Source organism: Marmota flaviventris, chromosome 15 (assembly GCF_047511675.1).
Source record: "Marmota flaviventris isolate mMarFla1 chromosome 15, mMarFla1.hap1, whole genome shotgun sequence".
Lineage (NCBI taxonomy): Eukaryota > Metazoa > Chordata > Mammalia > Rodentia > Sciuridae > Marmota > Marmota flaviventris.
In genome coordinates this window covers 2,169,807-2,184,299 of record NC_092512.1, presented here as the reverse complement: position 1 = coordinate 2,184,299, position 14,493 = coordinate 2,169,807, and the positions used below count along the sequence as shown (strand labels likewise).

Sequence of the window (14,493 nt, the reverse complement as noted above, 5' to 3'; positions counted from 1 at the left end):
CCCCTGGGAGCTGCAGGCCCCAGAGCCCCTGCAGACAAGGAGGTCCCGGGAGAGGGAGGAGAGCACACTGGGCACAGACCTAGGCCCAGTGGAGCCACACCCTGCCAAGCTGCATTCTGCACACACTTCAGCATCGGGTAGGCCAGCCAAGAGTCCTTGGTCTTCAAAAACCAAGGGCAAGCAGCAGCTGACCCACCCTGCATGGGCCCTGGGCTCCCCTGCCACCTGGGGCAGCATCCTCAGCCACAGGCTATCCTGGACAGAGGGCTAGAGCTCTCAAAAACTGCCATCGGGGGCCCCAGGCAGCAAGGTTCCTTCCACAGTGCTAGTGACCTCCTGGAAGCCTGAATGGGCAGCACAGCAAGCAGTGGGTGGTGCATTCACGGCCCCAGTGCAGGGCTGGCTCCCTACCAAGGCCAGGAGGAGGAAGTGGGCTTGGCTGCCTGGACTCTGGCCCCACCTCCCACCCAGGCTACCAGTGACTGCAGTCCCAGCCACCTCTGTGGTCAGGGAGCCTGGGGTGAGCCTGGACACCCACACTACCCTCGCAGAGACCCACCTCCACCTGCAGGATGGCTTCCTCTCGCAGCCGGATGGCCTCCAAGTCCTCCTCGGTGACGTCTGGAAGCAGAGCCTGCTCCTGGCCCTGCCACGTGTTGTCACCGCCGTTAAAGATCTTCTCATCATCAGCCAGCTCCACAAAGGGGGACTGGGGACTCTGCTGATGACAGACACAGGCCCTGTTGTCACTCACGGACTCTTGCTTACCCCGTGCCCAGGACCTGGGCTTCTCCCCACAGTCCCTGGCCCCTGTAGGCTGCCTCAGCTCAAGACCAGAAGGGACTGCAGGCAGCAGGCCCCGGCTCGACGACTCCAGAGCCACTGGAGTCAGACTCTGAGCCAGGGCCAGGACTGAGGGAGTCTCCGCGAGGCCCCACTCCACAGCCAGGAGGGCTGCATCCCAGGCCCAGATGCAGAGCTTGCACACAAAACATTGTGACTTCCCAGCTTCTGGGGCCACCACTGCGGCCAGAGAAAATACGCCCTGTGCACATGAACACAAAGTCCACCCTCTTGTCTGGGGCTGTGGAGCCCATGCAGACCCAGTGTCCAGCTGCAGGACAGGACCACTGAAGACTGATGCTCAGAGAGGAACTGCCAGGACACCACACAAACAGGGCACAGACCCCACCCCGGGACCCCAGCTGAGGGACCAGGGGGAGGGCTTCAGGGGTTTTCTCAACTTGCCTTTATTCTCTATTGATTTTTTTAATCCACCAAATTTTGAAATCAAGAAAATGGTGCCTTTCCCTTCAACTAACCACATTTTCTCTGCTGGAACAATCTAGGAACACTTCCGGGCTTTCTGTGGGAGTGGGTGGGAAGGGCAGTCACCAGGCCTCCATCTGAGCCTCTGCACTGATCAGGATGAGAAAGAGTTCCCCAGCTACAGAGTCCAGCCCCTCTGTCCCCAAGGACTTGGACTTGGTCTCTCTGAGCTTCTGTGGAGAGCACAAAGTCCTCTCCCACCCTGGGAAAGGACCCCTTCTGACAAGCCTAGCCAGCTTGGTGCATCTGCCTTTGCTGCAGGGCCCAAGGGCAACAGTGTGGGCAGAGTGTGGCCAGCTTCTCTGGGACCTGGCCCTGAACAATGGCTGGTCCCTGTCCCTGGCCGTTGTCCTGGGACAGGACATAGGGTAGCCAGTGTGGAAATGACTGGGTGTGGGCATCCCAGGTGGGCCTCTGCCTCCTCCCCATTTCCCCTGTGATGGACCCACTCGGAGCATGCACTGACCTGCCAAGGCAGCTCCTCAGACACCAACCAGCATAGGACACAGGGACAACATACGGCAGGGCTGCAATCCCAGCCCAGAACTCTTGCTGGGCTCTCCAGGAGTGTCGGCAGCTGGCGAATCCATGCCTGGAACCTGCCCCCCCCACTTCCACTGTGACAGGCTCTAGTACCCTCCCCTCTGTCACCTGCAAAGCCACGCTCACTCATGTTCTGTGACCCTGTAGGATTCTGATATCTGTCTGAAACAAAGACCACCATGCTGAAGGTCAAGGTGGTCACATGCAGGTTCTGGTCAACTCACGCCAGGGGGAGTAGCTATTGGACTCCATGGAAGTTACATCGTGACCTGCACCTCCTGTGTGGCAGTCACTGTACCCCTCTGGGTCCCCAGCAACACTTCTCTGAGGGCAGCCCAGTCTGAGGTCTAGAAGACACAGTAGGAAGGACCCAGAGTCTGCTACGGCCACCTGCGGGATGCCCAGTGTGCTGAGCCACGGAGGAGGGCCCTGTCAGCAGGTGGGGACAGGAGCACGGCTCAGGGCTAGAAGGCAGGCCCCAGAACCCAGTGTGACGGGAGTTCCACCCTGCCCTGTGTCTTCTCCTGGCTCTCTTCTGGGGGGACGGGGTAGCCCACGCTGGGTCCAGCGCGCCCTGGGGAGGAGCCCCTGGCAGGTCTCTGACCGCTGTGCACTCGTGCAGCCGGTCCAGGGCTGGGCATCAGGGTGGCCCCTGCACCAGCGCCTAAGGCCTCTGGAAATGACAGAGCTGCAGGAAGGACAATGGCCACCCCAGGCCTTCAGAAGGCCAAGGCACTCTTTCTCCCACCTCCTCACAACCCACAGGTTGAGTGTGGTGACTCTCCTGAAGAGTGGGGCGGGGTGGAGCACCTGGCCGGTCCTCCTTCCCATGCGCCACACCGACAGGAGGGAGTCAGCAGAGGCCTTTAAATAAATAAATACGCAGATAGATGAATATAAAATAAAAGATCTAAAAAATCTGTCGACAAGCGCTACTCGTCCAGGGCAATAATTATCACCTCCCCTTCCCGTGTGGGTGGGAGGAAGTGAGCAGAGCCTGGCAGCGGGTGCGGGAGGGGTGTTGGCCCTGCGCCAGAGCCTGCACCGCGCCTCCTCCTGCGGCCACAGCCCCCTCCAGAGCTTCCAGGGTGCTCTCGAAAAACCCTGGCCCAAGTCCTGTGTGGCACTGGCACCTGCTGTGAGGTCCAGCAAGTCACAGACATTGTCTGGGCCCTGGGGCTCCCATTTGTCCAGTGGGAACAACCACGCTCCCCCACCCCCAGCCCACAATCTGCGCTCACCAGGCACTGGCCGCGTGGCCATCCTGCCTGCTGAGCACAAGACTATGCCCATAGGGACCCACAGACATCGGAGTCTCCTGACTAACGGGAGGCCTCTTGGCTATGCCAGCCTGGGCAAGGGCCTCACTTCTCTGAGCCCTGGTCTCCACTTCTAGGACACAAAGCTGACAGCACTGCACCCAGAAGCACCTTGAGAGAAAAGACCCATGAGCAAGGGCCGGAGCACGGGGAAGGCCAGGACCAGGAGGTGGCACTTCTGACTCTCCATGGGAGACAAGGAAGACCCGTGCCATTCCTGGTGCCAAGTCAGGGACGTTAGCCACTCAGACCCCTGGAGCAACAGGCCCTAAAGCAGAGCCCAGCTGAGGGAGGCCTGGCCCACTCAACACTTCCAAAAGCTCCCAGCACACAGAGGACTCCAGAGGTGCACCTAGCACACCTCCAGCACTCCACGGCGACCTGGCCCGGAAGGGCTGGAAGGGAAAACGCCCACTTCCTTGGCAAAGCTCTAGGAAGCAGGCCACACGACCGCCTCAGACACACTGGGTGCCCAGGGCCTCTCGGGATGTTTGGTTTTCCAAGTCTGGGTTTCAGGGGAAGCCCCCACAAGCTGAGAGCAGAGTGGCTGTATGGGCCACCCCCGCAGGCCACCAGGAATGGTGCCTTGGCTGGCTGCCCCACTGCGTGAAGGAGGTGGCGCTAGGAGATGCGGAGGGCTGCGGTGGGGCAGAGCAGACCCTGCAGGCCACCAAGCCTCCCAGCAAGACCCGACACAGGACAGGGAGGGGGCTGGCTGGACCCCTCAGCACACCCTGCAAGTCTGGCAAAGCTCCTCTGTGCTGCCCACAGAGGCCCAATTTGGGTCTGTAGCTCAAAGCCAGCCGAAAATGGATTAGGGATTTGGGGGCAGGTGCTGGGGGTATAGAGCACACAGGCTACTGCGGTGAGTCCAGCTCAGAGACCAGCAATGGTGGCCCCACTCGCCTTCAGGCCCAGGGCCAGCCCACGCTGGGCAGAAGGAGGTGCTACAAAGTGCCACTGGAAAAGGGACTGCACATTTTCTCACGAAGGAGACCAAGCTCAAGGGGCATTTGTTTGGGGACGATGATGCTTGTAGGGGCCCTGCCCACCCTCCCCTGGGGAAAAAGGAGCATGATGGTGCAGACCCAGGGCAGCACCCAGGGCCTAGTTTCTGGGAAATGAGGCTCTTTCTCAATCCTCCAATCCTCCAGTCATGGAGGGCAGGAGACCCTGCACATGCCGCAGGGCCTTCACACCAGGTCCACTCCTGTGGGAAGGGCCCCCACAACTGGTCAGCGATTCCTCCAAATGGAAGTCTCTGGAGGCTATCAAAACTGTAGCAATCCTGCCCCCAATCCCATATTAAACAAAAGGGGGGCCAGGGCAGCAAGACACAGCAACCCTGCCTGGTGCCCCAGACCTCAGACGGAAGCCAAGGGACTCCCGCAAGCATGGAAACGGAGCGTTTTGACCGTCTGGCCTGGGGACCATGTTCTGGCAGACAGCCAGGCCGAGCAGGCCCAGGGTCTCAAGAAAGATGACCCACCACTGTGGCTTGCCGCCACCCTCAACAGTCTCAGCTCTGCTCACTGAAACTGACCAGTTAGAGCCCACATCCGACCACGCTGAGGTGGCCAACTCCAGCCAGGCTGAGTGGCTCCTCTCAGGAAGCTCGCTGCTCAGGTGCCCCAAGTCTACAGCACCAACCTGGCAACAAGCCCCTGGTTGAACAGGGTCACATGTCATCTCACTATTTATGGTTTGCAAAATTCCTGGAAATAATCTAAGCCTCCACAATTTCTCAGAAGTGCTGCTGCCCATTCCTTCCTCATTAACAGAAATTGCCATCAAGCAGTGAATCTGCAGTCCAGGGCACACGTGCCAAGTGTCCAGTCCAGAAACACACGAGGGAGGCACTGCCCAGCCAGGGCTCAGCCGGCACCAAGGCACCCTCCTCGTGACGGCTACCCAGGCCCCTGGTGCGTCTCCTCCTGTGTGAGCCCAGCACACACCACTTGTCTCCTCTGGGCTCCAGGTTCGGGGTCCTGCAGGGGTGTTGCACCTCCTTTGGGTAGAACTACAAGATCACAGGTAGGAAAATGCTGGACTTCACAGACATTCTATGTTCCTGAGCAGGAACAATCCACAGTCACCAGCAGAGCACAGACCTCCAGCTGCCCCACGGGCCTGCCAACACCAGGCCCCCTCAGGTATGCTTATTACACTCTTGTTTTGGTGGATGAGAGTTTGTGTGTAACAATACACTGTTATGGTTTGCTTTCCATTTTTCTGCTGAGTAGTGTGTTGAGTGTACATTCACATGCTTATCTGTCATTTGGAAATCCTCTTTAGGGATGTACCTAAGGCTGCCTTTTTCTTGATTTGGAAGAGGTCTTTACATAGCGTGGACATAAGTCCTCTCAGATGTATTGTGCAAATACCCTCTCTCTCAATGTCATATTCATCTTAACCAAGTCAAGTCTGCCACTCTCTTTCTTCAGATAGTGCTTCAGATAGTTGTGGAAGAACATCCTGCCCTCAAAGGGGGGTGAAGGGCCTGCTCCGGGTGTCGGAGGAATGCTCCTGCCTTGGCTCTTGCATGAGGCTGTGCCCTGCCAGAAACATCTCTGTGCACAGGTGAGCTCAAGTCTGCAAAGGGTCCTTTTCTCTAGATCAAACACCCATGTGTCCATAGGCAGTCCACCTAGGCAGGCCACGAACTCTGACCAGCATGTGTGTGAGGGTCTGTGTCCACCTGCACATGCCGCAGGGGCTTCACACCAGGTCCTCATGTCTGCTGATGGGCTCCTGCGCTGTGTTCTTAGGCAGGACTGGCTCCCTGCTTTGGTCTGCTCTGTTCCCGGGTACACGTCAGGGTCTGTAAGACCACATACACAGCATGTGCTCTCAAGCCCATGGAGTCTCCCTCTGGACGGGGAGCTGCAGACCGTCTACTGAAAGCCAGCACCTCTGTCCGCCTGGTGTTGCCCTCCGGTCTCGGGCCCTTCCACCATCTCTCTCAGCAACGATGCAGTTTCCACAGCGGCCTCAGGCAGCTCTTCACAGGCTTCTCCCCACCCTCGATGCTAATGAGTTGGTGTTGCTTTCTCTTCTCCTTCGAGATGGTGTCTGCCATGTGCCCGGCTCATCCTGAGCTCCTGGGCTCAGTGGTCCTTCCCACCTCAGCCCCTCCACTAGCTGGGGCTATGGGCACTAACTGTGAAGAATGACTGAAGTCACATCACGTTTTCAATGTAATTTCTGTCTTCCCAGATGCTGAGCTAGCATCTCAACTCTCACCAGTTCCAAGTCCCGGCGGGTCCTCGGAAGCAGCCTGCCCCGCTCTGCCTGGTTCTCCCGCCTGTCTCTTCATGCCCACCACACTGCACAGGTCCACACAATGCCAATGGAGGGGACAGAAGTAGGTGCCCTATCCTCGAGCTCAGGAGACGACGTTTGCCCAGCAGAGTGCAACGAGCTTCGGGTTCTGCAGGCACCTCTTGCAGATCCAAGTCACCCTGCCAGTTCCTACTCTGCCCGTTTCCCAGCATCCCTGAGTGGGGCTTTTCTGGGTGTGCTGGGACAGCCCTGGCGTCAGCCCATGTGTTCTAGCAGGTGAATCACACCAACTGTTTCTGAATCGACCAGCCTTGCACTCCCAGAGCCGACCCTGCTCGATGAGGACATGTCCCCGACCCATGTGCCCTGCCTTCCTCTGCAACTGTGCTTCCAGCTGAGGCCACACTCCTGTCTCCGCTTAGAAATGGAGCTGCCACTCAGGAGCGCTCAGCTCTGCTTCTCTGAAAATGCTTCCACTTTGCCTAAAGACCCCATCTGAAGACTCCCGGCAGCTGCAGGGTAAAGGCCAGGACTGTCGGAGCTGCCCTGGATGCAGACGCCTTTAAGTCCTGACGCTCGAGGTTCTGAACAGTCACTGCCTTCCTCTGGCACAGCAGAGCCAGGTCACAGTAACTTGGGCGTTACCCCAGCTCGGATAACACAGTGTGGCTCCAGGAGTAGATGTCACCTGCTGGGTTGAGTCCACTCACCTGTTCCTTTGTAGTCCTACCCCTTTGCCCTTTGGGGGATAGAACATCCCATGGAACAGCCTCCCCCAACAACACCCGGGTTCGAGGAGCACGCTCTCTCTTGCCTGCCTTGTCTCATGTGGGAGCTGGGTTGGAGGAGCCGTCACAGAACCAGAGAAAAAGGTATTTCTCTGTCTCTGTGTGTTTACTTGGTGCAGCCCAGTTCACCTGGGGTGACCCTGACTGGGTCAGTCACGTGTCACGACCCAGTGCGACCCAGTGCAACCCAGCACGACCCAGCACAGGGGCGCTTCCGCTTCCGCCGTCTCCTGGCCCTCACCTCTTCTGTGAGCTGTGGTTCCTGTGCCTTCAAACACAGCGTGCCCTTCTCCTCCGGCGTAACGTGCTTTTAAGATTTTCTGTGGTTTCAAAATCTTTTAAGATTGATTTCTGCCTTTGGTTTTCAAATTTTTATTACTATATAACCAAGGATTTTATTTAAATCAGGGACAAACTTACTCTACTTACCATAAAGTTTCTTGGATCTGTGCCTGCAGTATTTGGACAGTCTGGGGAAATTTTTAGCCATTACTCTTCAAACATTAATTCTATCCATTCTTTCCCTCTGTTCATCTAGGCCTCCAACTACTACATTCTTCTGTGGATCTTTTTGGGGACGTTGTGCCACCAAGCTACACCCCAGCCCTTGTTCTTTATTTTTCATTTTGAGACAGGGCCTCACCAAGTCGCTTAGACTGGGCTTGAACTTGGCATTCTCCTCCTCAGCCTCCCAAGTTGCTGGGCATGGCCGTGGCACTGGACACCTTCTCACCCCTTACCTGTGTCACTGCCTTCCAGTTCATCAATCCTGCCTTCTTCTAACCTGAGAGCTGGCCAATCTCCTGAGGTCTTCATTTTAGTCTTGGTGTATTCAACGCTAGACTTCTCCGTGTGCAGATTCAAGTTCTCTAGGAAAGTCCCACCACCTCATCTAACTCCTTCCACATTTGCACAGCTTCATTAAGTTCACATCCAATCATTTCAATCCACATTCCCTGAAGATTGGTCACTATTTATTCTTCCCAGTACCGGGCATGCCCAGCAATTTTGGTTAAAATCCTAGATGCCATAAATGAGCAACCAGAGACATCAGACCATGGACTTGTCTTCCAGAAGGAACACGACCATCCTTGGGCAGCCAGCGGGCACGGTTTCAGGGCTTACTGGGATTGGCCTCCTCCTGGTGCCTCTGATGCTCAGGGCTCTCAACTGGCCGGTGGTGCCCACAATAGCCCTTCCTCCATGGGCCTTATACCACATCTGCCTCAGTACTCTGAGTGCCGAGGTCCCGCTGGCTCTTCTGCTGACGGCCTCTGTCCTGCTCCCTGGCCTGGCACAGCAGGCCCACACAGCATGCAGATCAGCAGAGCCCTCAGGGGGCTGCACAGGCGGGGTGGGGTGGGGCTGTCTTTCTCCAGGAGGACGCTCCTCAAGCCCTGGCTGAGGAAGTCTGAGCTCTGGAACCTGTCCTCCTGGCCCGGTGAGGCTGCTGAGGCCCCAGGCCACCCTGCCCAGCATGGCCAATGGAATCTGTCTCTCGTGTCCCGGCTGGTCTGTGTGTGGCACGTCTCTGAGTCGGGGTGTGTGTATATCCTGGCTTTACATGGCTCTCACAGGCAGTGTGCCTATGCTAAGGTTGGAGGGTGTGAGATCCTGGTCCCCAGTGCGGTGACAGGAAGGTGGAAGGACCTTATGCGGTGATCAGGTGGCTGGGCCTGCCCTTGGAAGGGCTTGCAGTGGTGCCAGGGGAGCCCGCTTAGCCCTGCAGGGTGAGGGTTGTGAAAGTGCACCTGACCACGGCGCACTCTGGCTTTCCGCACACCACAAGACTCCTGCCACTGGGATGCCAACTGCCAGGGGACCCTCAGTAGAGGCCAAGCTGATGGGGCCACTTGTACTTGCAGCCTCCAAACTGGGAGCTCAATAAACCTTTTCTTTATGAAGCACTCGGTCTCAAGTATTTTGTTATAGAAAATAAGAAAGTGTGATGCCACACGCAACCATCAGCAGTCACTTGGGAGCTTCCTAGGGTCGGCACCATGCCAGAGCCCAAAGGTCAGAATGCCGGAGCTCTACAAGCTGGACACTGAGGCAGACCCTTGAATGGGCCTGTCCCCAGCTTCCCACCCTCTCCTGGAGCACAGACGGCAACGGAGTCGGTACTGACCCCACAGCCACTGCCTGACCACAGTACCCACGTGGCACCCACCTGTTTGATGCCCCTCTGAGCTGTGGGAAGCAGTGCTCTGGACTTTTCTGCAATTTTCTGTTGGAAAAAGTACAAGAGGAGAAAGAAACGAAGAATGTTAAAGGTGGAAAGAGAAGGGTCAGATAAACCACAGGCCCTGAGAGCCAAGCACACCGGGGGGAGCCAGGCCCTGGGCAGGCTCGCAGGACTGGCTGGACAGCCTCAGAGGGCCTCGTTTCCCTGTCCGTCAAAATGGGGTGAGGCCTGCCCTGCCTGTCCCCAGGAGGCTGTTGTAAGTTCCCCTCGGGGCAGCACTTCTGGAGGAGGAAGGCCACCCCACGCCACCCAGAGACAGCCACCTGAGGTATGCTCCAGGGCTCACAGCCCCCACTGGCCTGCACCCCGCCCGCGGCACCTCACCTTTTGGACCACTCCGTACCGCTGAATGGCATCTGCTAGCTGGATCTTCAGCCGGTCCAGCTGAAGGCGCTCCTGCTGCAGACAGAGGGCAGGCTTACTGTCATGGTGCTCTCTGCACCCCTCTCTGCCCAGCAGGGCCACAGCCCAGCTTCTCCATGCATCGTCACATCCCCACCCTGAGGAAGTGGCTCATGGCCACTGTCGTCATCAGCCAGAGTCCCAGTGACACCAGCATCATAGGACCCACGGAGCGCGAGCAGCACAGTCAGGAGCCCGGAGCTACGGTGGCCCAGTGTGTGGCTTGGCCCCTCATAGCCCAAGCACTATGGTCGCCCCACAGCCCAGGAGACCAGGACCTGAGTCCTGACTGGCCCAGTCCAGGCGTCAGGTACTGGAGCCGGGTCCCAGGGACCCATGCCTTGTCCTACTGCTGTCCCCCTCCCCCGCCACACCACCCTCAGCCTGCTCCCCTGCTGCTCAGCAGCACACCCCGCCACCAAGACGTGAACCGCCACTGAGCTGGTGTTCCAGAAGTGTTCATCAGGTGAGGGGCTGGACAGGCCAGGCCTGGAGTCAAGTGTCCCTGCTCAGGTTGGCCACGGACCCCACTGCCTGATCGGGCCTCCCCTCCCGCCTCCAGCCCTGTGGAACTGGCACCAAGGAAACCACAGCAGCTCTAGGGCCCTGCCCAGCCTGGGTACTTCAGTGTGCTCCCAGCAGACCTGGCTGTCCACAGCCACCACACACCGCCACCCACTGCCACTAACACCCATGGCGAGAGGTGCTAGTGTGGGCAGATGAGCTGTGGCCCGCGCTTGAGGGACAGGCTTTCCAACTCTGGGCCCACACGCCCCACTCAGCAGTTGGTGGAGCCTGTTTTGATGTCCTGGGTGGGTGGCCTCAGGTCATGGATACCACACTTGAACCCCGGGACAGAGCAAGTAGCCTGGGAGAGCACAGCACTGTCCCTGCTGCTGCCCATGGTGTCTGTTTGCTGCTCGGGCATTCCTCCAGAGAGCCCGCCTGGCACCCACCCCAGCATGCACCTCTGGGACGCTGCACTGATGTCCCCCTGTGCCCTACTCACCAGACCAGCTCAGGAAGGAGAAAGGGGACCTGGGCATGCTTCCTAGAGCTACCAGGCCACGGAGCCCCCAAAACAAGGGGCTCCACACCCACCTTGCAAGGGAGCAGTGAGCACCACACAGAAGGCAGCCAGGTTGCCAGGGTCCCTCCCTCGGCAGTGGAGGTGGCTACGGTGACCCAAACCATCTCATTCCCTAAAGCTCGGGCCGGGTGAGGGAGGCACCGAGAGCCACACGGCGGGTGCTTCCCCACAGACTCTTGTTAGAGCAAGGAGAAGCCCAGTCCTCAACCCCTGCCCACATGGGCAACTGAACCCTCGGGCCCATCTGCTGGAACCGAGACCTCCCTCCACCCAGCATCCCCAGCACATTGGGCAGCTGCTCCCCATGCCTGCCAACACCACGGGCCCACAGCAGTGCCCCCTCCTTCAGGCCACGGCATGTGGTGAGTCCTCCTCCTGTGAGGCCCTGTCGCGTCCTGCACTTGCCCAGGGCCAGTGGACACTGCGTGGTCCAGAGTCCTCCCACGGCACTATGGGAGCCACCAAGGAAGGCTCCCAGCCCATTTGTGCCTCCTCACCCCAATTTCACAAGCAAGTCTGTGGGGTTTCAGGTGGAGTAGGGCAGACGGACACCCAGTAGGCTGTCATTTAGAACACTGCCACACCGGGGTCCACCAACAGCACAGAGGACTCAGACTACCGTGCCTGGCTCAGATCACCCTTGCTCTCGCCATCACCCCCATCAGTGCGCCTACCACTGGCCACAGTCTCTGCACCATGCTGGCACCCCAGGAGCTCAGGTGACCTGAAGTACACGGGAGGGCGTGCACAAGTCACCTACACATGATACACCACTCTATGCAAGGGACTTGGCTGAACACGGACTTTGGTAACCAGGGGGTGTCCTACACCCATGCCCAAGGACCCTGCTGGATGACCGTGTTGGCTAACTATGCCAGACACGCGGGGCTCAGGCTCTGTGTGGCCCTGGTAGAGGACAGGGGCCGGCTGGGCCCACCTGGGCCAGAGTTCACATCTACTGGGCTCCTCCCCAGCCAAAGCATCTTGGGCAGGTCGCTCCTCCTGTAGAAAGAGAGCAAGATACTGGCCAGTGCTGCCAGGGCCCCGGGAAGAGCGACAGACTTACAAGTCCTGGCTTGTGGAAAACCTCCAAGGACCAGGGCATGGGGGGGGGTCGCCACCTCAATCATGTCCCACAATGTAGGAGATACCTCTTCCCTAAGTGTGCCCACCCCACCAGGCGGAGACAAAGCAGGCACTGGGCAAGTGTCGGCTCTAGCGAGCAGGTCAGCTGGCCGCACCAGAAGATGGGCGGGGACTGTGGTGCTCCTGCTGCACGGCGTGCCTGTGACCTGGAGACCAGGCGCCATGTGAGAGGCCAGCATGTCTGAAGAAGGAAGGCACGCATGGACAGGAGGACACAGGTCGCAGAACCAAGGGTGCTGCTGCAGGTGCCAGGCCCAGCCCAGACGGCTGAGCAGAAGGCCTGGGATACACTAGTGGTCAGGCTGCTATGACTCCTGCCCAAGATTCAGAACCAAAGAGAGTCGCGTCTCCCCTGAAGAACTGCACTGTGATTAACAAGTCCTGTGAGATCAGCTACCGGCCACCAGAGCACCTCTGGGAGAGTGTGTGCCCAGTCACTGGAAAGCTGGCCACGTCTTAGTTTTAGGAAGCTTGATTGATCCCATGGCCCCACCCTAGCATGCAGAGCCGCACTCTGCAGTGGCACAGCTGTCACCACCCAGCTTTTAGAATACTCTATCACCCAAAGTTCCCTGGTGCCCGAATGCAGTAGGTTCCGCTGCACCCCCAGCCCTGGCAGCCACTGACCCACCTTCTGGTTGCCAACCTCAGGCCTGCTGCCCTAGGGCTCCCTCGAGGTATGCCCAGGCGGGGGGCGGGGGCCTCCAAGTCCCACCCCCCTGTTGAGCAGCACCTCCTGCAGGCAGGTGCCACGCCATATGTGTCCACGCAGAGCTCAGCAGGGTTCTGCTGTCCTCAGGACCAGGCTTTGCAGGCCACGCAGCCCTCGCACCTAGGCAGTGTCCTGGCGGCGGGAAGCACTGAGATGGGCACACCTCAGAGGCTGGGTATGAGGACGCCCTGCACAGGCCGGGCAGGCGGCAGTCGCCGAGGCCCAATGGCCTCTGACCCTCTGAGAGCAGCATCCTCTGATCTCTGGACACTTGGGTGGGGTGTGGGTAACACAGTGTGCTGACCTGGCACAGGTGAGAGGAGGGTGGGGGTGGAGCTATGTGGTGGCAGACATTCCTGGGACCCTGGTGTGGCAATAGGTGTGGTGACAAACCTCATGTGGCTGGTGAGGGGCAGGGTAATGACTGACAGGACAGGCGCACACAGAAACCCAATGATGAACACTGGCAAGGGGCAGGGAGCTCCCAGGGAGCCGGGAGGCAGAGACGGGGACAGGAAGGCAGGGGCAGTGGAGGGGGCAAAGACAGTGACACTGACCATGGGGTCGTCAGTCTCCATTCAGGAAGGCCCAGCCAAGACTCGGACACCCTCACCACAACCACAAGGCAGGTGCCAGGAGAGCAGTCGCAGCAGCCACCCCTGGCCCCTGCTGCTCAAAGGGCCCACACACCCAGTTCTGGCCCCTGAGCCACACGTGGCCGAACCCAGGGCAGCCTGAGTGTCCATCTGTGCACACGGATCCCCGAACCCCTCCAGGGCCCCCTCCCCTCCCTCAGGGCCTCCCTGGACTGGCCCAGCCCTCAGGGAAACATACCAGACAGGAGCCCCGTAGGAGCTCTGACGTCTGCTTCAAGGCACCAGCACTGGCCGCCACAGCTCTGTTGGTCTCCTGCTGCATCGCGTGCCTGGGGCAGGGAAGGGGCGGGGAGAAGGGGACGCAGCAGGCAGAAGGGAGAGCAGCATGGCAGAGGGACAGGCAGAGCCCAGCGAGCAAATGGAGAGGAGCAGAGAGAAGGGAGAGAAGCAGCCGGCAGGGCCGGAGGGGGCAGGACAGGCAGAGGCAGGCAGAGGGCGGGAGGGGCAGGGACAGCAGGCGGACAGGCAGACGGGGGAGAAACAGCAAGGTGAGCTGCGTGGGAGGCAGAGGCCACCTCCAGGACCACCCCAAACACAGACTCGCGGCTCAGAGCCGTCCAGCCCGCCACGGGCAGCTGGGCACCAGTGAGGAGGCCCGGCCAAGCTCCCGGCAACGGGCCCTCGATGCTGAGCAGAGCGTGGCTCTGGGGCCCAGGGTGAGCCTGTTGCCACCCCCAGAGCAGTGGCATGAGAGGGCCTAGGCAACCCTGGCCACAGTCCAGCTGCAGCTTTGAATGTGGCCCCAGCAGCAAATGAGACCCGTGCTCTTTGCAGGCGCTGACCCTCCCCAGTGGAGTGACACCTGGGTATACACATCCAAGTCACACCCAAGAGAGGTGGGACCCTGGCCTGGCAGAACCCAGAGAGCCCTCCTGACCCTGCGCAGAGCAGCCCAAGGCGAGGCAGCGCTGCACTCCCAGGACCCGCAGTGGTCAGGGCAGTGCAGGTCTCAGGCTCTCAAAGGCCACCCACTGGTGCTGG

At 59.4% G+C, this 14,493-nt stretch overlaps 1 protein-coding gene across 3 annotated transcripts in view; it reads right to left on the bottom strand.

The window, feature by feature from the left end:
- The window catches only part of Tsnare1 (t-SNARE domain containing 1), a 114,629-nt gene that overhangs the window by 20,641 nt on the left and 79,495 nt on the right, over positions 1-14,493 (bottom strand). Inside the window, exons 6-9 of one of the 3 annotated variants that reach the window (XM_027950814.3) lie at positions 13,691-13,781; positions 9,831-9,905; positions 9,432-9,488; positions 560-721 (exon numbers count right to left, since the gene is read on the bottom strand). In XM_027950814.3, coding sequence (XP_027806615.3) covers positions 560-721; positions 9,432-9,488; positions 9,831-9,905; positions 13,691-13,781 — 385 coding nt within the window. The remainder of the gene's footprint in view (positions 1-559; positions 722-9,431; positions 9,489-9,830; positions 9,906-13,690; positions 13,782-14,493) is intronic. The other 2 variants (XM_071602085.1, XM_071602086.1) reach the window with 2 other exon arrangements.